The sequence below is a fragment of the Pelophylax lessonae genome, assembly GCF_965119305.1.
Source record: "Pelophylax lessonae genome assembly, chromosome: 1".
In the NCBI taxonomy this organism is placed as follows: domain Eukaryota; kingdom Metazoa; phylum Chordata; class Amphibia; order Anura; family Ranidae; genus Pelophylax; species Pelophylax lessonae.
The window spans coordinates 235,520,944-235,543,520 of NC_138768.1; the positions used below are offsets into that span (position 1 = coordinate 235,520,944).

The 22,577-nt window shown below is 47.6% G+C and overlaps 1 protein-coding gene across 1 annotated transcript in view; it reads left to right on the forward strand.

Moving 5' to 3' along the window:
• The window catches only part of RSRC2 (arginine and serine rich coiled-coil 2), a 49,480-nt gene extending 28,166 nt beyond the window's left edge, over positions 1-21,314 (forward strand). Inside the window, exons 8-10 of the mRNA XM_082256672.1 lie at positions 1,174-1,406; positions 7,851-7,940; positions 21,025-21,314. Coding sequence (XP_082112798.1) covers positions 1,174-1,406; positions 7,851-7,940; positions 21,025-21,198 — 497 coding nt within the window. The 3' untranslated portion in view covers positions 21,199-21,314. The remainder of the gene's footprint in view (positions 1-1,173; positions 1,407-7,850; positions 7,941-21,024) is intronic.
• Positions 21,315-22,577: the final 1,263 nt, after the last annotated feature.

Here is a 22,577-nt window from a genome sequence, read left to right on the forward strand (position 1 = left end):
AGCAAATATCAGGAATATGAGGTTTGGGGTAACAAACGCTTTAAGTCATAATCGGCATTGCCGAATTCGTACAGTGAGTTTTGCAGCTCACTGAACAAGGGTCGGGAAGACGAGTGAGTAACTTAGGCCCCTTTCACACTAGTGCGACTTGTCCCGCGATTTTGGACCGCAAAATCACATGACCAGTCGTTTTCCATTATTTTCAATGAGCCCCATTCATATCAGTGCGTTTTTGAAGTCACACCGACTTCAAAGTAGTTCCTGCACTACTTTGACACGATTTTAATGCGTCTTGAGGTATATAGCCCTGAGCCATTGCTCAAAATCGCGGTAAAATCAGGTTGCATAAGTGTGAAAGGGGCCTTAGTGCAGAAGAGACAAAGCATGTCTCTTCTGCATTAAAATTCCTGCTTGTTCACCCTTTTTTAATTTTGGCCTAAAGTTTATTTTTAAGTTTTTAAAACAAAACACTTAACTTTCTGCTGGACCCCCAAAAAAATAGGCGTTTTTCCTGGTATAAGAAAACGTATCCCTTTCACCCCTTTTCCCATACAATACAGCACTGAGGGGCCAGTATTCAGACCTTAGTGACCTAGGGGGATGGTCCTTAGGCTTTTGTAGGCTCCAAACCACTTTATGGTCAGGAAAGCAATTTTGGGATCTCTGTTGAGCAGCTTAGAAGGTAAAAAAAGGAGGCTTGTTATGCCTGCCATGCAGGCTCTTATTGTACATATTACATCTGAACTATATTAAAGTTTTTTTTAAAGGCTGAATGTTTGTGTGTGCATGAGTTTTTAATAAAAAAAAAAAAAAAATTATATTTCTTTATGCATTCTATGCATAAAGGTAAAAATCATTTGGTGAACAGCGCCCGTTTCAGCAATGAGACGTTTTTCTGGTTATCTCCCACCTCATTGGCCCTTGCTGCTGTCAATCACAGCAAGTGAGGCGGGGCGAAGTCACTCTGTGTGCCTCATAGACACAGAGGCGGCTTGAGAGGGAGAATGCACAAGAGCCCACAGATCAGAAACCTTAAAATATAACATATATGCACTGCATCTGTCCCAATGGCAAGCCTTACTGCTCACATGTCTAACTAATGTTATTGTTTTACAAATATCTTTATCAGCCCATAGTATAACCTTTTTTCATTATTTATTTTACTTCCTGCAGTTGCTGCCGCAGGCGGTGGATCTGCTATCAATGTAGCAGCTTTGTTGGCCTCAGGAACACAGGTCACTCCTCAAATTGCAATGGCAGCACAAATGGCTGCTTTACAGGCAAAGGCGTTGGCAGAGACTGGCATTTCTGTTCCTAGCTATTATAATCCAGCAGCTGTAAATCCTATGAAGTTTGCAGAGCAAGAAAAGAAGAGGAAGATGCTTTGGCAAGGCAAAAAGGAAGGGGTAAGATAATTTAACAGTTTTTCTAATACTAGGTAACTATATTTCTTTTGTTCGCTGACTGACACAGCTCCAGATCTTCTTAACCATTGGGTTATACTGCCCCCTACTACAGGTGTAGGACACTAGGCAGAAAAAGACTGTGACTAGTGACTACACCTTTGGGCAGTCCCAGGTGGTATACTCCCCCCCCCCCCCCCCCCCCCTCTGCTATAGGTACTCGGTTTTATTTCTGCCTAGTCAGGAGAAAGGACCTAGTTCCTTGCTAGGATCTTTGGTCTTGGCAATACATTTTCACTTTTTAGATAGATTTTTTTTTTTTTTTCCTTTCAATTTTTTCCTGCGAGATTTACAATCAACTGCCAGACTGGGCAATGGGCTGTATAATCTAGATCCAGTGGTCACCCTTGTCTGGGCAGCAAGCACGTGCAGAACTCCGCTCCATACTAGGTTGGCCGTGACATACAGTATCTCACAAAAGTGAGTACACCCCTCACATTTTTGTAAATATTTTATGTGACAACACTGAAGAAATGACACTTTGTCACAAAGTAAAGTAATGAGTGTACAGCTTGTATAACAGTGTAAATTTGCTGTCCTCTCAAAATAACTCAACATACAGCCAATAATTAATGTCATTAATTAAAGTGAAAATGTCCAAATTGGGCCCAATTAGCCATTTTCCCTCCGCTATGTCATGTGACTCGTTAGTGTTACAAGGTCTCAGGTGTGAATGAGTAGCAGGTGTGTTAAATTTGGTGTTATTGCCCTCACTCATACTGGTCACTGGAAGTTCAACATGGCACCGCATAGCAAAGAAGTCTGAGGATCTGAAAAAAAGAATTTTCCGACTTGACCGGGTAAATGCTCACATTCAATGGCGTCTGGCACTTTGGAGAGGTGTTCTCTTCACAAATGAATCCCCGTTTTCTCTGTACATTGCAGGTGGCAGACAGCATGTATGGCGTTGTGTGGGTAAGCGGTTTGCTGATGTCAACGTTGTAGATCATGTGGCCCATGGTGTTGGTGGGGTTATGTTATGGGCAGGCGTAGGTTATGGACAACGAACACAGGTGCATTTTATTGATGGCATTTTGAATGCACAGAGATACCGCAAAGAGATCCTGGGGCCCATTGTGCCATTTATCCACGACCATCACCTTATGTTGCAGCATAATGCAAGACCCCATGTTGCAAGGATTTGTACACAGTTCCTGGAAGCTGAAAACATCCCAGTTCTTGCATTGCCAGCATACTCACCGGACCTGTCACCCATTGAGCATGTTTGGGATGCTCTGGATCGGCGTATACGACAGCCTGTTCCAGGTCCTGCCAATATCCAGCAACTTCACACAGCCGTTGGAGAGGAGTGGACCAACATTCCATGGGCCACAATTAACAACCTGATCAACTCTATGTGAAGATCATGTGTTGCGCTGCAAATGGTGGTCACACCAGATACTGACTGGTTTTCGGACCTCCTAAAATCTGTTCGAATTTTTGCTCATTTGCAATCTAATAAAATTATATAAAAGCATATATTGGCCTTAAAATGTATTCTATCTTTCACTTCTGCTATATACTGCGTCATGTCTATTATGAGGTCATACGTGGAAAGTTCACTATTTTGCCCTGTACTGTAATACTAATACCAGTTCATATTACGTTAAATTTTAGTTCTAATTAAATAAATTAAAAATTGGAAATAACAGTTCACATCCATCCAATGATTGTATTGGAGCGGGAAACTGAAATTGAAGGACACGGCTAATGCTGCGTTGGTGCAATTTGGTACCCGCAGACCATCCAAGGTGACTAAGGCGTTTCCCTTTCCTGCCTTTTTCAACGAGATTGTCGCAAGTCAGTGGGCATCCCCGAAATGCATGGTTGGAATACCGAAGCGTTTCGCTATGAGGTATCCTTTTGAAGAAACTGACAGTTCCACCGGTGGTGGATTCTCAAGTTTCCAGATTGAATAAAGCCACACTTTCGGTGGAGGATTTCCCGTCTTTAAAGACCCTGTAGATAGGAGAGCTGAGGCTCTGGTCCGATAACCTTTCACCGTAGCAGGTTCAATTTTAAGGCCAGTGTTTGCCATCACCTGGTCTCCCAGACCTTTAACGGAATGGGCAAAGCTGCTGCTCCAAGATTTGGAAGAGGGTCAACATCCTCCTGAGCTGGCAGATCAGTTGATACAGGGGTTGCCTGCGATTAATCTCTGGATGCGGCCTCTTTAGCCTGAAGTGCGTCTGTTACAGCTGTGATTCTTCGCCGCATGATTTGGCTGAAATACTGGTCTGCGGACTAGGCTTCCAAAAAGGTGTTTACTGATCTCCTCCCTTTTGTAGGAGACCGTCTGTTTTGAAGCTTCTACGGAAAAGATCATTAAAGGTCTTATGAGAGGTAAGAGTACTCTGCTTCCACAGGTTGCAAAGAGCCTTGTCGTAAACGTGGTCCTTTCTTCTCAGCTCACAAACTGCCCTTTCGTCCCGTGGGCTTGCAGGACAAAGAGTCAAAATCCACCCGTAACTTCACGGGAGGTTCCAAGACACCCTGGGCTGCTAAATCAAAAGCGGGTTCCATTGGACCCGCAGACAAGCCCTCCCCTGCCTTAAGGAACACCTGTATCTGGGGTGGGGGAACGTTCTTTGCTTCTTTCCGGACCCGTGGACCTCTTTCATTCAAGACAAATGGGTCCACGAGTTGATTCGCACCGGTTACAAGATCAAGTGTCAGTCCTTACCTCCATCAAGGTTCTTTCCTTCCAACTTGCGCCTGTCCCTGGATCGGCTGCAGGGCCTTTACGAGTGGTGCAGGATCTGCTGTCACGGGGAGTAATTGTCCCGGTTCCAGAGTTGTAATGTTCAGGGATTTTATTCAAATCTGTTTACTGTTCCCAGAAGGGAAGGCAAGGTCCATCCAATCTTGGACCTCAAGGCCCTCAATCGCTTTGTGTGGGTTCAGGAATTTTGGATGGAGTCCATTCGCACAGTGGTGGCATCCCTTCATCAAGTGGATTTTCTTGCCTCTCTCGATATTAAGGACACTTACCTTCATATCCGAATATATGTCAGGCACTAGTGTTTTCTTCACTTTGCCGTGGGAGAGGAGCATTATCAATTTGTGGCGTTAACCTTTGGTCTCGCCTCAGCTCTTCAGGTGTTCACAAGTGTTTGGCTTCGGTGTTAGCCTTGCTCATGCAGAGGGGGATCGCGGTACTGGGGTACCTGGACGATCTCCTTCTGCGAGCAGAGTCTCCGTCTGTCTTAAGACGATCTGGACATCACTGTATGAACTCTGCAAGAGTTTGGCTGGAAATTGAATTTTCAGAAATCGGCTCTGACTCCGTCCAACAACCTGGACTACCTGGGCCTTTTGGATTTAGCCTCAGCCAGCTCTTTCTTCCGGAGGAGAAACTCCTGAAGTTGCCACATGCGATTCTGCTCCTATTTCATTTCTCCGGGCTTGCATGCAGGTGCTGGGCTCAATGGTCTCCACCTTTTTGAGGCGGGTCGGTTTGCCCAGTTCCATACCAGGCCTCTGCAAAGGGAGATTCTTGCCAAATGGGACAAGAATCCTCAATCTCTGGACAACCTGATCCTGTTGAGCCGGGGTACGAGAGGATCCTTGATTTGGTGGCTCTGTTCCCCAGTGCTTCGACAGGGAAGTCCTTCCTCCCCCCCCTGTACTGGACAGTGGTTTCCACAGACTCCCTCCTGTCCGGGTGGGGAGGTGTCTTGGCACAGATTCGGCTCAAGGGGTTTGGACTCGAGGAGTCCTGTCTGCTGAACAATATCCTGGAGATTCCGAGCGATTAGGCTTTGCCTGTCCCGGTGGACGAATCGTCTGCAGGGGTGCCTGGTAAGGATTCAATCGGACAATGCCATAGCTGTGGCATATATCAATCCTCAAGGGGCCGCCAAAAGTGCCCTAGCGGCCAGAGAAGTAGTTGGCATTCTAAGATGAGCAGAACAAAATGTTCCTGCCTTCTTTGCTGTGCACATTCCAAGGATGGAAAATTGGCAGGGCGGACTACCTCAGTCGACAGGCGCTGGAGCCGGGCTAATAGTCTCTTCACCTGGAGGTGATTCATCAACTGTGTTTCTGGTGGGGGACTCCCAATGTGAACCTGTTGGCCTCTCGTCTCAACTGGAAGGTACAGAGGTTTGTGGAAAGACCTCAGGATCCATTGGCCGCTCTGGTGGCCCCATGCGGGTCAGTATCGTCTGATTTACGCTTTTCCTTCACTACAGCTTCTGCTGAGACTTCTGCGCAGACTATAGGCAGAAGGGATTCCAGTCATTTTGGTGGCTCCGGCTGGCCTCGCCGGTCTTGGTACGAAGGCCTCGTAAGGCTGGTAGCCAATGCTCCTTGGGAGACTCGCTCTCAGAGAAGATCTTTTGTCTCAAGGCCGATCTTCCATCCTGCGTTTATGGTTGCTTGCTTTAACGGCCTGGCTATTGAAAGCCAGGTATTGAAGGATAGAGGGTTGTCGAATTCAGTGATTCCTACTAGGGATCGACCGATTATCGGCAAATTCGATATATCGTGGGCCGATATGCACTTTCCCAATATATCGGAATCGGCCCCACAGGTTACCCATATTGCCGATTTTTCGGGAAAGTGCTTGTACCGGAGTGATGCCTGCAGCTAAATGTACAAAAATATCGGTGCATATCGGCCAATACCGATATGCATTGGCCTAAATATCGGTATCGGCAACGAAAAACTGATATCGGTCGATCACTAATTTCTACACTGTTAAAAGCTAGAATATTTTCTTCTATAATGTAGGCTATGTGGGACTTTAAGTGAGACACCAGCAGGTAATGCCCAGTGTCTCCATCCCTGTATCAGAAAAAACGAAAGTTGAAAAGGATTAAGAGGTGCATGGAAGCCAGCCAGCCCCCAGTCTGATGCACTCACCCTCCAGTCTGCCACCAACCAAGTAGTCCTGTCTCATGATGTAAATAAAGAACAGGGGTTTAATTGACACGCATTTGCAAACGCATGTGTAAGCTGCAGGGCCACTACACGGCTCCCTGTGTTACCTGCAGTCCTAACACTTTCTAATTTGTGTGTCTACACAATGGAAGCACATGGCTGCTGATGGATGGGAGACAGGTGGGAGGGAGCAGCCCAAACCTCCCCCCAACCCAACCCCCATCCATGACTGCTCTAGTATATCAAAACTCTAATAGTGATGTTGTAGCGATGGTACAAACTGGAAAGGACCAGCTAAGAAGCATACAAAAATCTACTTCTAGGAAAATTTATCATAGGGTTTGGAGGGCGTACATTTCTTGGTGAGTCTTCGGGGGGGGGGGGGGGTTTCTCCCCATTCTTTTTCTGTGTTCCATCTGCTGGAGTTTCTACAACAGGGTTTAGATCAGCGTTTGGCTCTGGGCACCATTAAGGGCCAGATTTCTGCCTTTGCAATCTTTTTTTTTTTTTTTTTTTTTTTCCAATGGCCGTTGGCTGCAAATTCCTTGGTGCACACTTTCGTCCAGGAGGTTCGCCACTTGGCTCCTCCGGTAAGGTCCCTGGTACCTCCATGGGACCTCAATCTGGTACTGTCGGGTCTTCCAAAACCGCCTTTTAAAAAAAAATGCGAACTTCTTCTGCTTACTGTTACAGAAAGTGGCATTCTTGGTGGCTATTATTACATATAGCAATGTAATGCACTGCAATATGCAAACAAAAAAAACTACTGATCACTTTCACATTTTACAAGGCTACTAAGGCAACATTATATTTTTCTGCTCAAAGTGTGTGTGGGGGGTTGTGTTTTTTTTTTTTTTTGTGGTTTGCATATGGATGTTTGCTTAAGATTAAGGATGTATTTCCCACCTACACTCCCAGGCGTTATTGACCTTACTAATATGCATTGCACATATGAACGTGCCCTTTCTCTTAAAAATCACTCTGTACACACAATATCTCGCCAATGGCAACCTTGGATTGATTGGTTTGAGCATTTGAAGGTCCAATCTTCCCCTTAAGGTTCTACTCATTTCTCAATGTGATTACGATACGGGTAGCTAATGGAGAGATTTCTCCTCCTTCCCCCTCCGCGCTTGGGCACAGTGTAGCTCCCCCTGGGGGTGTCCAGGCGTGGAGTGGGCCTCAAGACCCACTGGCAAAGTAATCTCTGATGTGGATGATTAACCTTATTTCTATGGTTTACTAGTGTTTGTTGTACCTTTGTATAAAAGTTATCTTGTTCTGAAGGAATGGCTGTTGCTCCCACCATGTGCCTTACTGCTTGTGATGTATGCTATATATTTTTGCTGATTGTTACTGTCTACCACAGATGACATTTGACCTCTGGATCTATACGGTCTTGGTTACTATTATTTCTCTGTATTACATAATAAAAACATTTAAGAAAAAAAGATTAAGGATGTATTTATGTTTAACATTTTGTCGTCTTTTTAGGCTAAAGCTCCGAAATCTCAGTCAGCAGAAATCTGGGAAAAGCTAAATTTTGGAAACAAGGACCAAAATGTTAAATTTAGAAAACTAATGGGAATAAAGGTGAGTAATTTTATACTGACTGGAAATAGATAAAATCCTGTTTTTTGTGGATGGGTGGGGAGTCTTTTTAGGTAAGAAGCAATCTGCTATAGAGGTTTTGTATAATAGTAGTATGCTCAATTCTCCAAACACAATAGCTACCCCAAAATTGTATAATGTGAAAGATGATGTTACACTAAGTAAGCTGCGCATGCTTGTGAAATTGCAACAAACTATGATACTTAAATCTCCATAGGCGACGTTTTAAAAATGTTTTACGTGTTACCAGTTTAGAGTTAGAGGAGGTCTTGTGCTAGAATTTCTGCTCTTGCTCTAACATTCGCAGTCATACCTCACGTGTGGTTTGAACGCTGTTTACCATATGCAGGTGCGATCTACGTTTGCGTTCGTTTCTGCGTACAAAGCACAAGATAGGTGCACTTTAAAACATTTTTTCTCTTACGTCCTCCGACAGTCGCCGCCCCCTTCCAAGTCCTCACCAATGGGTATTGACCTTTGCTCCGTAGGAGTAGCTAGGCAACAAGAATTGTTAATACAAAAGCTTTTAGCATAGACACACCCCTAGGGGCTGTCCCCTCAGTCAATACCTCCCTGCACCAGCATTCCTAACTCAGTTTGATCTTGCCTAGCTTAGGAGTAGCTGGCTTTCCTGTGCTGGGGCTCAGTCTCAGCCTTCTACCCTTTTATTTGATTTTGTTTCAAGTATTTTTCTCTTTTCTTTACTAGCTGTTATTTTGTCAGCCTTAGTTTAGGGATCTTCAAATGAAGAATCGTCATGTGGAGCTGGGTCTCAGACTGGCCGCCCTGGATCCCAGGGCTGAGAGCCAGATGGATCCCCAGCCTGCCATCGAGCCTTCAGCTTAGGTTTTACCCTGGCACATTGAACGACCCATCCCTGTTCGCTGCAGGGATGCTGCCTGTGAGGTGGCTACCTCACTGGACGCCATGGCTGCGGTCCACAAGCGTCCTGGCTGCGGCACTCCCTGTCTGCCTTGATAGCGGTTTGCCGCTGGAGACGGCTCCCCACGCCATCTGGTACGGTAAGCACCTTCTGTGTGGGGACCTTCTGTGTGGGTGTCAGTCTGTGGCTGTGTAGTACCCCCCATGTCTGTGTAACTGCGGGCTCCCTGTCAGATCCCTGTGTGGCTGCACTGCCTGTGGGCTGCGAGGGGGGGGGCATCCTGCTCTGCTGTGAATTATGCTCTGGGTGCAGTTTTTGTGTGCAGACATGTGTGTGTGCGGCGGTCGCTGCGGCGATCCGCCATTTTCTTTGCCAAAATACTGTGACCGGCCCTGTCCCTGTGCAGCGCCGTGTTTTGGCGCCATTCGCCGCCATTTTGGCGGGCGGTGCTCAGCCGAGCACATGTCGGCGCCATTTTACTGTAGCCTTCTCCCCCAGCCGAGCGGCCATTTTGCCGGAGCCTTCATAGGCTATATCAGCCAGCATTGCATCACTTCCTCTTTCTCTGGGAACAGCGATCGGTGGCAGCAGTCTGGTGTGCTCTCTCCAGGTTTTTACCTTCTTGTCCTGTCATTCCTTGCTCAGTGTTATCTATCCCTGCGGGGTCGGTGCATACAGCAGTGTGCGGTGGGCTGCGCTCGCCGTGGTATTAAAGGGCCAGTACCGTTATTACTTTTCTGTGCTAAGGCATGGATTCTCAGGATAGCAAGTTTCCCCCCGCCCTGGTGGGGGACCAGGGGGCTGCTGCACCCCCCGATGGGGCCGATCTGACCACTGTATTGGCTTCCTTAGTGTCTCAGGTGCAAATGCTGATGGCTGAACGATCCGCAATAAGGGCCAGGGTGTCCGTTTCCTCTGATTCAGAGGGCGATGTGGCTGGCGTACCCTTCTCGGGGTCCCGCTCATCTTTGGACCTTCTGGGGTCCGAGGTAGAGGGGGTTGATGTTTCTCCCCCTGGCTCGCCTGAAGAGCTTGCATGCATGAATGAGCTGATTGCTTCCATAAAGGATACCTTGCACCTGGAGGATGAGCCTACTCCTCCTGCTAGGGTGTCCTCTTTTGGAACGCAGAGGACTCGCAAATCAGCGCAGGTTTTTCCCTGTCCTGCTGAATTTCACCATACGGTTAATGAACAGTGGCGCAATTTGAAGAAGCCCTTTACTGTGCCAAATAAGTTTAAACTGCTTTATCCGTTTGCACCCTCCACCAACGAGCGTTGGTGTGTGGCGCCTCCGGTGGATCACGCGGTGGCCATTTTGAACAAGGCTACTGCGGTGCCTTCTGAGGATACCCCGGTTTTCCGGGACCCTACGGACAGGAGAATTGAGTCTCTTGCCGTCATGCCTATATGGTGGCTGGTTCTATGCTGAAGCCTATTTTTGCTTCCATTATGGCGGCACAGGCTGTTGCAGACTGGACGAAGATGCTTAGGCGCACCTTGGTGGCTGATTCAGCTTCGCCTACCACGTTGGCTATGGTGTACCAGATCCATCAGGGTGTCATGTACTTGTGTGATGCGGACTTGAATTTAGCTCCCTTGGCTGCGCGCCTGTCCAGCGTGGTGATACTGAACCGTCGTCTGATTTGGCTGAAGAATTGGTCGGTCGACCAATCTTCTCGCAAGACACTGGCGGATTTTCCCTATGCGGGATCTCGCCTTTTTGGCGAGGCTTTGGATACTCTGATAAAGGGGGTTACGGGGGGCAAGAGTACTCTCCTGCCCCAGTCCCACAAGCATAAGTCCTTCCGTGGAAAACGGAATTCCTCGTCTAGGCCCTCTCAGGGGGTCCTTTCGTGCCTTTCGGTCACAGTCCAAGGGCAAGCCCTTCAAAGGCCAAGGCTCTCAGAAGAAGCCGTGGGCGGGGAAGCAGTAGTCCAGCCAGTCCGGCTCAACTTCCCATACCACTTCCGCCTGAAGGGGCGCCCTCACCCGTTTCTGGGGTGGGGGGACGTCTGCGCGGTTTCCTACAACCTTAGCTGACCCGCATTCGGGACAGATGGGTTCAGGAAATCGTTCGATCTGGTTACAAGATGGAATTTCTCTCTCGGCCGGCGGGCAGATTTTTTCCCTCAAATCTTCAGCTGTCTCCGGAGCGCTTGCAGGATCTGCACCTGGCGGTGCGGGACCTGCGGGCCCAGGGGGTGGTGGTTCCGGTGCCTCATCGGGACAGATTTCGGGGTTTTTACTCCAATCTGTTCACTGTGCCCAGAAAGGAGGGCAAAGTGCGTCCGATTCTGGACCTGAAAGCTCTGAACCGCTTTGTTCGGGTGCGCAAGTTCCGCATTGAATCTCTGTGATCTGTGGTGGCTGCCCTGAGTCCGGGGGAATTCATGGCCTCCATCGATCTGAAGGATGCGTACCTACACATCCCCATTTTCAAGGGTCACCAGAGGTACCTTCGATTCACCATTGCGGAGGATCACTACCAATTCGTGGCGTTACCTTTCGGTCTCGCTTCGGCTCCATGGGTTTTTACCAAGGTGCTGGCGCCGGTTCTGGCCCTGTTGAGAGCACAGGGCATTGCTGTCTTGGGGTATCTGGACGATATCCTGATACGGTCAAACGCCAGTCAGAGCCTGGTGACCGACCTGTCCACCACGATGCGGACTCTGCAGGAGTTCGGTTGGACCATAAACATGTCCTTCGGTTCGTCTTCCCTACCTGGGAATGATTCTGGACTCTGTCCAAGCGAAGGTTTTCCTACCGGAAGACAAGCTTCGGACTCTTCAGGACGAGGACAGGTCCCTCAGGGACAACCGACATTCGTCTCTCTCCGGACATGCATGAGATGTCTAGGTTTGATGGTCTCGGCCTTCGAGGTGATCCCCTTTGCCCAGTTTCACACGCGGAGTCTCCAAGCGGAGATTCTTGCCGAGTGGGACGGGCGGCCGCAATCCCTGGATCTGCGCATCTCGTTGAGCCACAGCACCAGAAGGAATCTTCTGTGGTGGCTCCAGTCCCCGGCGGGGATCAACATTCTGGAATTGAGGGCGATAAAGCCTTGCCTTCTGAGATGGACGGACCGGCTTCGGGGCCGTCCAGTTCGGGTTCAGACGGACAATGCCACCGCGGTGGCCTACATCAACCACCAAGGGGGCACCAGGAGTGCCAGAGCGGCTCGGGAAGTAGCCGACATTCTGTCTTGGGCTGAGACGCACGTCCCGGTGATAACGGCAGTTCCCATTCCGGGGGTGGAGAACTGGCAGGCGGATTATCTGAGTCGCCAGACCCTGGACCAGGGAGAATGGTCCCTTCACCCGAAAGTCTTCCAGATGTTGTGCGCGAAGTGGGGTTCCCCAGATGTGGACCTGTTCGCGTCTCGTCTGAACAACAAGGTGGAAAGGTTCGTGGCAAGGACGCGCGTCCCTCGGGCAGACGCCTCGGACGCCTTAGTGGCGCCCTGGCATCAGTATCGTCTGATGTATGCCTTTCCACCGATTCAGCTGCTGTCCAGACAGTGCTCTCCACTCCCCTGTGCCTTCCAACCCCCCTGCAATGCTTTCCAAACCCCCCCTTCTCTCTATCCCCCCCCCCCCCCCATGCCCTTCAGCTCCTCCAGTGCTCTCTGCTTCCCCTGTGCTCTCCGGCCCCCCCTAGTGCTCTTCTATCTTCTATCATGTCCGCAGTCTCTGACCTTCTCTTCTATCATGTCCACAGTCCCTGACTATCTCTTGTATCATGTCCGCAGTCTCTGACCATCTCTTCTACCATGTCCGCAGTCTCTGACCATCTCTTCTACCATGTCCGCAGTCTCTGACCATCTCTTCTACCATGTCCGCAGTCTCTGACCATCTCTTCTACCATGTCCGCAGTCTCTGACCATCTCTTCTACCATGTCTGCAGCCTTTGACCATCTCCTGTACCATGTCCGCAGCCTTTGACCACCTCCTGTATCATGTCCGCAGCCTTTGACCACCTCCTGTATCATGTCCGCAGCCTTTGACCACCTCCTGTATCATGTCCGCAGCCTTTGACCACCTCCTGTATCATGTCCGCAGCCTTTGACCACCTCCTGTATCATGTCCGCAGCCTTTGACCACCTCCTGTATCATGTCCGCAGCCTTTGACCACCTCCTGTATCATGTCCGCAGCCTTTGACCACCTCCTGTATCATGTCCGCAGCCTTTGACCACCTCCTGTATCATGTCCGCAGCCTTTGACCACCTCCTGTATCATGTCCGCAGCCTTTGACCACCTCCTGTATCATGTCCGCAGCCTTTGACCACCTCCTGTATCATGTCCGCAGCCTTTGACCACCTCCTGTATCATGTCCGCAGCCTTTGACCACCTCCTGTATCATGTCCGCAGCCTTTGACCACCTCCTGTATCATGTCCGCAGCCTTTGACCACCTCCTGTATCATGTCCGCAGCCTTTGACCACCTCCTGTATCATGTCCGCAGCCTTTGACCACCTCCTGTATCATGTCCGCAGCCTTTGACCACCTCCTGTATCATGTCCGCAGCCTTTGACCACCTCCTGTATCATGTCCGCAGCCTTTGACCACCTCCTGTATCATGTCCGCAGCCTTTGACCACCTCCTGTATCATGTCCGCAGCCTTTGACCACCTCCTGTATCATGTCCGCAGCCTTTGACCACCTCCTGTATCATGTCCGCAGCCTTTGACCACCTCCTGTATCATGTCCGCAGCCTTTGACCACCTCCTGTATCATGTCCGCAGCCTTTGACCACCTCCTGTATCATGTCCGCAGCCTTTGACCACCTCCTGTATCATGTCCGCAGTCTTTGACCACCTCCTGTATCATGTCCGCAGCCTTTGAAAATCTCCTGTACCATGTCCACAGCCTTTGAAAATCTCCTGTACCATGTCCAAAGCCTCTGACCACCTCTTCTATCATATCCGTAATCTCTGACCATCTCTTGTCTTTTATCATGTCTGGAGAGGAGTCAAAAGTGGGAGTGCTGTCGGGATGGGGATCACAGGAGAAGTCAGACATGTGTGGACTGGGGAGAGGAAACTACAGGATAAAACCAGAGCATGGTGCACCTAAGAGGAGGTCAGTGACAGTGCTGCCCGGCCAGTCTGAGGGGGGGGTCACTGATGTAAGGGGGCACTGTTATAAAGGTTCCTCCTTATATCAGGACCCCCCCTCCCTTAGTGCATTCTCTCTGTGGAAAGTGGTCTCTGGTCACCAGAGTCCCCCCTACATCAGAGTTCTCAGCTTTTTCACCCATGCGCCTGAAGTGACACCCACTCCCAGCTGTGGCAGTGGTGCTTCCATCTCATCCACTGTAAAACAAGTGACCATTTTGAGTCGCGCTGTATCCAGAAACGAAACCCTAACTGCAGAGGTACTGTACACTACAAAGATTGTCATTTATTTTAGTGAAAATATGCTAGGTGTGACATGGATTTTCTTCTTATTTAACATGTATACATAGACATTTCATGAAACTTTAGGTCATGAATATTTACGTAAAGTCATGGAATTTTCTTGGTAAAAATGTGTATGAACCCTGCTCCTGTCTCAAGGGCCGATATTCCATCCTGCTTTACAGTCGCTGGCTTTAACGGCCTGGCTGTTGAAAGCCAGGTCCTGAAGGATAGGGGTCTCTCCCCTGAGGTCATTCCCACTTTGATCAAGGCTAGAAAAGCCTCTTCGGGGAAAATTTACTACCGTACTTGGAAGGCGTATTTTGCTTGGTGTGAGTCCAGGGGGTATTCCCCTCGCTCATACTCGGTGTCGAGAGTGTTGGCTTTCCTTCAAACGGGTGTGGACCAGCGTTTGGCGTTGACCACGATTAAGGGTCAGATTTCTGCGCTGGCCGTTCTCTTTCAACGTCCTGTGGCGTCTAATTCATTGGTTAGCACCTTTGTTCAGGGGGTGCGACATTTGGCCCCTCCTAGGAGGGAACCTTTGCCTCCATGGGACTTGAACTTAGTTCTGTCCGTGTTACAACAGGCTCCCTTTGAAAAGATCAGGGAGATCTCGTTGTCTCTGTTGTCCAAGAAGGTTGCCTTTTTGGTGGCGATCACTTCGGCTCGCAGGGTGTCAGAGCTGGCGGCTTTGTCCTGCAACTCTCCCTACCTGGTGATCCACAAAGATAAGGTGGTCCTTCGACCTAACCCATCTTTTCTTCCGAAAAGGATCTCGGAATTTCACCTAAATGAAGACATTGTCTTGCCTTCGCTCTGCGCGAAGCCTAAGCATCCGAAGGAGGTTGCCTTACATTCCTTGGATGTTGTCCGGGCGATCAGGGTTTACCTGTCGTCCACTAAATCTTTTCGCAAGTCGGATTCCCTCTTTGTCCTTCCTGAGGGACCTCGGAAGGGCATGGCGGCGTCGGCTGCGACCATCGCCAAATGGATCAGACGGATCATTGAGCAAGCCTATGCCTTGAAGGGGAAGGTTCCTCCCTTCCCTGTGAAGGCGCACTCTACCAGATCTTTGAGTACGTCTTGGGCTTACCGTCATCAGGCTTCTGTGGCCCAGGTGTGTAAGGCGGCGACTTGGTCGTCCGTTCACACCTTCTCAAAATTCTATAAGGTGGATGTTCAGGCATCGGCTGATGCCTCCTTTGGCCGTAAAGTTCTTAGTGCGGCAGTTTCCTAGGGACCCTTGTTTTTGCGGGCCCTTGGTTGTTGGGGTGTTTTACCCCTGGGTTACTTGTTTTCCTGGGTTGTTGCTCCTGTTGAGCACGTTTTCCTGTTGCCCGGTTGGTTCTCTTACTGTGGTAAGGTTCCTTTCTCTGATGTGGGTACTGCGTTGCCTTTCTACAGTTGCGTCTCCCACCCCTCATGTCTACACTGCTTTGGGATGTCCCATTGGTGAGGACTTGGAAGGGGGCGGCGACTGTCGGAGGACGTAAGAGAAAACTGAATTTTTGTAAAATCTTACCGTAAAATTCCTTTCTCTGAGTCCTCTGACAGTCGCCGCCCCCGCCCCTCTTTTGGGGTTTTTGTGTACTCTTACTGCTATGCTACCAAACTGAGTTGGGAATGCTGGTGCAGGGAGGTATTGACTGAGGGGACAGCCCCTAGGGGTGTGTCTATGCTAAAAGCTTTTGTATTAACAATTCTTGTTGCCTAGCTACTCCTACGGAGCAAAGGTCAATACCCATTGGTGAGGACTTGGAAGGGGGCGGCGACTGTCGGAGGACTCAGAGAAAGGAATTTTACGGTAAGATTTTACAAAAATTCAGTTTTTCTAGACTTTCCCTAAAAAATTTTGATCAGTTTTTATTCCTATTACAAGGAATGTAAACATCCCTTGTAATAGGAATAGGGTATGACGGGTCCTCTTTATGGAGGCATCTGTGGTCTATAAATCCCCACATCGATGCTGGAAGTGACGTCATGTCGCTTTCCGCCTCCGAGGATCTAAGAGCTGGTCCCCAGTCAGCTCTATGGTAAACCACTGCTGCCAGCAGATTCCTTATCCAGCTCCATCGGTGGTTGCTTGTAAAAGCATTCAAGTGGTTAAACAGCCAATATGATTGCTTTTACATGTGAGGGAATCGCCTGCTGAAAACTATTTCTCTTTTGATCACTGATGGAGACAGCTTCAAGTCTTCAGACCATTGGGCTTTATGCTCTCTCTAGGAGTAGGGCTAGGCGGAAACCTTTTTGGTTGCGCCCCTTGGGCAGTCCCAGAGGGTATATCATCACTTCCTGCTGTAGGACTTGGTTTTTTCTACCTAGTCAGGAGTAAGGACCTGACTCTGCTGGGATCTGCGGTCCTAGCATTTTTCTTCCTATTTAAATGGAATTTTTTACTTTTTTTTTTTTTTTTTTTTTTTTTCTTTATTTTTGTTCCTGTGTTAAGCTACAATCCACAGCTGGACTGGGTGACGCACTGGATATCCTAGATCCATATAGTCTTCCCAGTCTGGCCTGCGAGTGCGACCCAACTATTAGCTCCGCACTAGGTTGGCTGCGACATAGCCCCACTGGACGGGAGCTGACCAGCGAGTGAAACCCCTCGCGAGGTCGCATAGCTCTGGTCTCGACAGCAGTCACGACCAGACCTCAGCTTGCATCACCCCATTCCAAGATGGTGTGGTGGACTGCTGGGAGTAGCGCCTGCCTGGTGACCCATGGTATGTTGAGTAACCCCCCCCCAAGGAATTGTTGGGGTGGTCGCGGGCCCCCCTGGGGATGGTAGGTCCCTCCTGTGCCCTTCCTCTCCCTTGCGTTTCGCCCGTCTCCTTTTGGGGGGGTCACTGAGTAGGTACTCCATCTGTCATCGTCTCCACCACCCCCCGGCTCCTTAGGGTGATGCCGTACTCGGCCCCTGCAGGGGGTGTCCGTACCTGGGTGCAGCAGGGGGGTACATTTTTTTTTTTTTTCTCTCGGGGTCCAGGGTCCTATGCAGCTCTGAGTAGCGCTGCCATTTTGCAGTGAATTCTGTATTCCCAGTTTCCACGGCCAGGTTTGTATAGTCCAGCGGCCATTTTTTTGACTTTCCCATAGTTTCAATGGCAGCCATTTTCCAGTAGTCTGATCCAGTGCTGAGGCTGCGGGGGCCTCTAGTGTCAGGTCAGTGTTTCCTCTTCCTCTTTCCAGCAGTGTGGCAGACCGTTTTGGTGCTCTCCAGCTCAGGTGGTGAGTTTCTGGGGGGGGTTCTATCCTTCCTCTACTGTATACAACGCCGTGGGTGCACTGATTCTTGTGGTGGTTTTTTTTTTTTTTTAATAATTTTTTCTTTGCTGAGCAGGGCGGTTCCGTTTTAACCCTTTTATGGTCATGGAGCCTATGGAGCGCGTTTCACCACCCGATCCACTCCTGGGAGTTGCGTGGACAAAAGAGCTGAGACTCTGGTCCGGTATCTCTTCACAGTGCTTGGTTTAGTTTTGAGACCAGAATTTGCGATCACCTTGGTATCCCAAACTTTAACGAAATAGGCTAAGATTTTGTGCCAGGATCTGGAGGGGAGTCAACACCCTTCTGAGCTGGCAGATCAGTTGATCCAAAGGTTATAGTATATTTGTGATGTGGCCCCTTTGGTTTAAACTTGTAAACAAAAAGTGCCAGAAAAAGCCTGGTTAAATGTAATTTTTTCTGAACATTTTTTTTTTTTTTTTATAAATGGCTACACAAATATTGTGACATAAAAAATTGCAGCAGCCACCATTTTTTTTTTCTCCAGGGCCTCTTTCAGGGCTGTTAAAAAATATGTAATGTTTGGGGGTTCGAAATCATAATATTTGATTTAGGTCCGTTATTAAAATTTTGAGGTCATTGGATAACAGCCAGGCAGTTAACATTGTTATTAGCAACTGTGTTTTTTTTTTTTTTCATTGATTAATGCCAATAAGAATTGTCTGTATTGTTCTAAGCTAGGCTCAACAGGAGCATACCTGACTGGATATTAACCACTTCCTTATCGATGGACCGTCATAGGGCGTCCAGGGCTTTAAGTGGGGATATCTGAATGATGCCTGCAGCTGCAGGCATCATTCAGATATCATTTTGTTCAGCCGGCAATTCCTTCACCATAAGAACAATCATAGTGGCTGATTGTTCTTACAGGTGGCGGGAGGGGACACCCCCCTCCTACCAGCTCGCCCGTGCAATCGGCGAGCCGCAGAAGGAATCAGCCGCCGGCAGAAGTACATCATAGAGACTGCCGATGACCAGATGGTCCCCGGCAGTCTCTGACTCTTGGAGGCTCAGGCACGACGTGATGTCAATACTGCCGTGATCTCGGCTGGATAGCCCAGATCATTTTAGTTCTTTTTTTTTTTTTTCAGTTTTTCCAGCCTGTAGAAGAGATCTGAGGTCTTATTGACCCCAGATTTCTCCATGAAGAGGACCTGTTAAGCACTATTCCTATTACAAGGGATGTTTACATTCCTTGTAATAGGAATAAAAGTGATTTAAAAAAAATTAAAGGGAAAGTGTAAAAAGAAAAAAATTAGGTGTGCCCCCTCCCCGCAGAAGCGAACACATGCATACATCGCGGCCACATATTTAAACGGCATTTAGTCCATACATGTGAGGTATCGCCGCAAAGGTTAGAGCAAGAGCAACAATTTTTATAGCCCAAGACCTCTACTGTAACTCTAATCTGGTAACCTGTAATGTGTGCGCAATTTTAAAGCGTGATGTGTTGGGTATCTATTTACTTGGCGTAACCTCATCTTTGACATACTAAAAAATAGGGTTAACTTTATTGTTGTTTTTTTTTTTTCCTAAAAAAAAAAAAAAACGCGTTTTGAAAAATATCTGCGCAAATGCTGTGTGACATAAAAAAAATTGCAATGACAGACATTTTATTCCCTAGGGTATCTGCTAAAAAATATATATATAATTGGGGTTCCGAGTAATTTTCTAGGGAAAAAAAATTATGATTTTTACATGTAGTAGCGGAGTGCCAGAAATAGCCCAGTATGGAAGTGGTTAATTTAATAGTTTGTGCAGAACCTCACACTCAGTCTGATTGTACAGTGTCTATTGGAATTACAATCCACCAGTTAGACTCAAACCTGAAGTGGAACATAACCCTTAAGCCCCTTTCACTCTGACGGACTGATGGGTCCTCTTGTTGTCAGTTTTTTAGGCAGATCCGATTGGACCATCCTTTGCGGCGGATGTCAAGACATCCCATTAGATCCTGTCTGCTAAAGACAGACAAATGGGGATCCGTTCCCTATCCGTCTGGTGATCCGTTCCCTATCCGTCTGGTGATCCGTTCCCTATCCGTCTGGTGATCCGTTCCCTATCCGTCTGGTGATCCGTTCCCTATCCGTCTGGTGATCCGTTCCCTATCCGTCTGGTGATCCGTTCCCTATCCGTCTGGTGATCCGTTCCCTATCCGTCTGGTGGATCGTATTTGATGACAGATGGAAATCGACAGGTGTTCCATTTCCATCCAACAGCCCATAGAGGACAGCGGGCTGTGTCTGCGGTGCATCATCGGAGCGGACACTAACCTGTCATCCGCCTGTTAAGTGGGGATCAGCGGCGAGATCCCCTGCTGAGAGGGTGGATCTGCTTGCGGGCTCCGCCAGTGTGAAAGGGGCCTTTAAAGTATGAAAGTGTAAAAGCCCCATCACCTATTCTAAGAGGGGGGAATGGGGGGGACATACCGATTTGCCCTCTGTAAATGGTGTGCCTGAGGTTTATTGTTCCATTTGTCAATTGAGGATTAAAGTGGTTCTAAAGCCTTAAGGTTTTTCTTAATGCATTCTGCTCTAAGGTGAATAACCACCTGTGCTGCTAAATCTCCCCCAGCCCTCCCCTTATACTTACCTGAGACTGATCCAATCCAGCAATGTGCACAAGGGCAGCGGCTCTCTCCTTTTCCTCCCTGAACAGATTGATAGCAGCGGGATCCATTGGCTCGTGCTGCTGTCCAATTGCTGTGCTGCGGGGGAAGGAGCAGGGCCAAGCCACCCGCTGACTGGGCGGCTCGGGAGCAAGCACGCACATGTGCCCCTATGGAGAGAGGTTTTCCATGGGGGTAATTGCCGGAGGTGGACCCCAGAAGATGATCAGGGCTGCTCTGTGCAAATCCATGAAAACAGAGCAGGTAAGTATAACATGTTTATTTTAATTACAAAAAAAATGAAGCTTTATTATTGCTTTAACAGGTATACTTGCACTTTGGCAGCATTATTGGCCTGGTCATTTCGCCAGTTTTCTTGTTAAAGGAGAAGTATAGCCAAAGCTTGTTGGCTATACTTCTCCTATGGATCACAGGAGTGCAATTAGTTTTGCAGTCCTGTGACCTGAAGTCCGCTGTCTGCTGACGTTGCAGAAGTCGGTCCAGTCTGGATTCGCCATGTGCCTGGACAGACATCCAGCTCAGCCTCTAAGCGAGCCAGTGAGAGCCTGAGCCGGCCGCTCCCTGACCCGCCCCTCCAATGACAGTCAGCAGCTCTCTGCTCCGGAGCTGTGAGAAGTCAGCGATCGGCGGTGTTTGATCGAACAGTTCTCAGTGCAGAGGTGTAGGGGGGGACAGATGCAGCATTGGACTGATGCTGCATCCACCTAGGTAAGTATATTTTGAAAAATAGCTCACACCCCATACTACTTTTACTTAAGGGCACTGCCTCTAGTGAGTGGTAACTATTATGCCTTTCTACTGAAGCACTAATCCTTTGATGTATGCGTACAGACATTACATGTGTTCATATTGTTGTTTTTTTTTTTTTTAGCATGAAGAAGCTGGTCCTAGCTCAGTAGATGTGGAAAGTTACAAAACCCTAAAGCAACAAGAAGAGGTTTTTCGAAACCTGGATGCTCAGTATGAGATGGCAAGATCACAGACTCACACCCAGAGAGGCATGGGCTTGGGTTTTACATCGATGCGTGGAATGGACACTGTTTGAGTAAGAAGAATGGGACGAATCACTTCTGCTAATCTGGACTTCTCACTTCATGTCCTTGTAACCAAAAAGCTAGAACTCTAGCTTGCATGGATGTTGCATTGACTTTAACTTATTAAATAAGAGAAAAAGAAAAAAAAAATCATTTTTGTAAATATCAGTGATACTGGTGTTCGTGTTATCACATGACAATTTTCATTAAACTGCAATAGTAAGATGTTTTTTAAAGTTTTTTGTTTGTTTTTTTTTGGACATTCAAGTATATGACTTTAAAGGTATGGTTATCGATGTTTTATGTGTTTTGTCACATCGAAGTAAGCAGATCTAATTCCACTGCTAAAGCTGAACTCCAGGATAAACATTTTCTAAATACAAGAGGCGTGCGTATTCTCACTTGAATCCAGTTGTACTTTGTATGTATGTTCCAGGTCTGTGCAATAATTTAGTGTAAAATTTGTGCAGGAGCTTCTTTCAATATAGAACAGTCACTGCTACTCCCTCTTTTTGTAGGGTAACTGGTCTTGTATCCCCCTCTTGTAGTTTCTTGCAGGCTGCCTGTAGAGGGAGGAACTGCTTTCTGCACAGGCTACTTGCAGCACAGTGATAAAATCACTGCTACTTTTCAAAGTTAATACCTGAATTTGCAAAGACATTTGGTGCACACAAACTGGATTTAAACCTTTAGTGACTATTTGATGAATATGTTTAAATGAGTTTGTTCTTGTAGTTCAGTTTTAAATGTATACACGTGAATTTTTCTATAACAATCCCTCAAGTCATTCTGGAGAATTTTTTTTACTGTAAGTTTACATTCTTTAGTTCCAGGTGTTTTTGCGCTCTAATAGCACATGTTTAAATACGTATTCTGGACTGCAGTGTCAAAAAAACATGACGGTCTTTTTCTCCTTCTTTTTTTTTTTTTTTTTTTTTTTTTTTTTTTTAAATATAAAGATCTACATACTTTATACCATCATTTTCGCACAGATGTTCTTTTTAGCCAAGCTCATGTTGGTTATTGCTCATTATCACTAACTGTAGATGCTAATTGTCCATGCCTTCTACTGTTGTAATATACTTAATGGACAATAAAAGATTGTTGTAGAATAAAAAAAACTCCTAATGTAGTTTTCACGCTTGTGTCTTTTTCCCTACTCTGATACTAAACATACAAGACAAAACATTTGCTTACAGCCTGTGTTCTCAGTTTGAATATCCAAAGAAATGTCATTTCAGAAAGTCTTACATGTAGTCAGGATTTAAAGATGAAGATTTAAAGCAGTATTAAATTCAAAAGCAAACATTTATTGTATTGCAGCCTACCAATTCTTAGATGTGGTGGCTGCATTTGTTTTCTTTTTAGGCGTACTTTCCTTTATCATCTG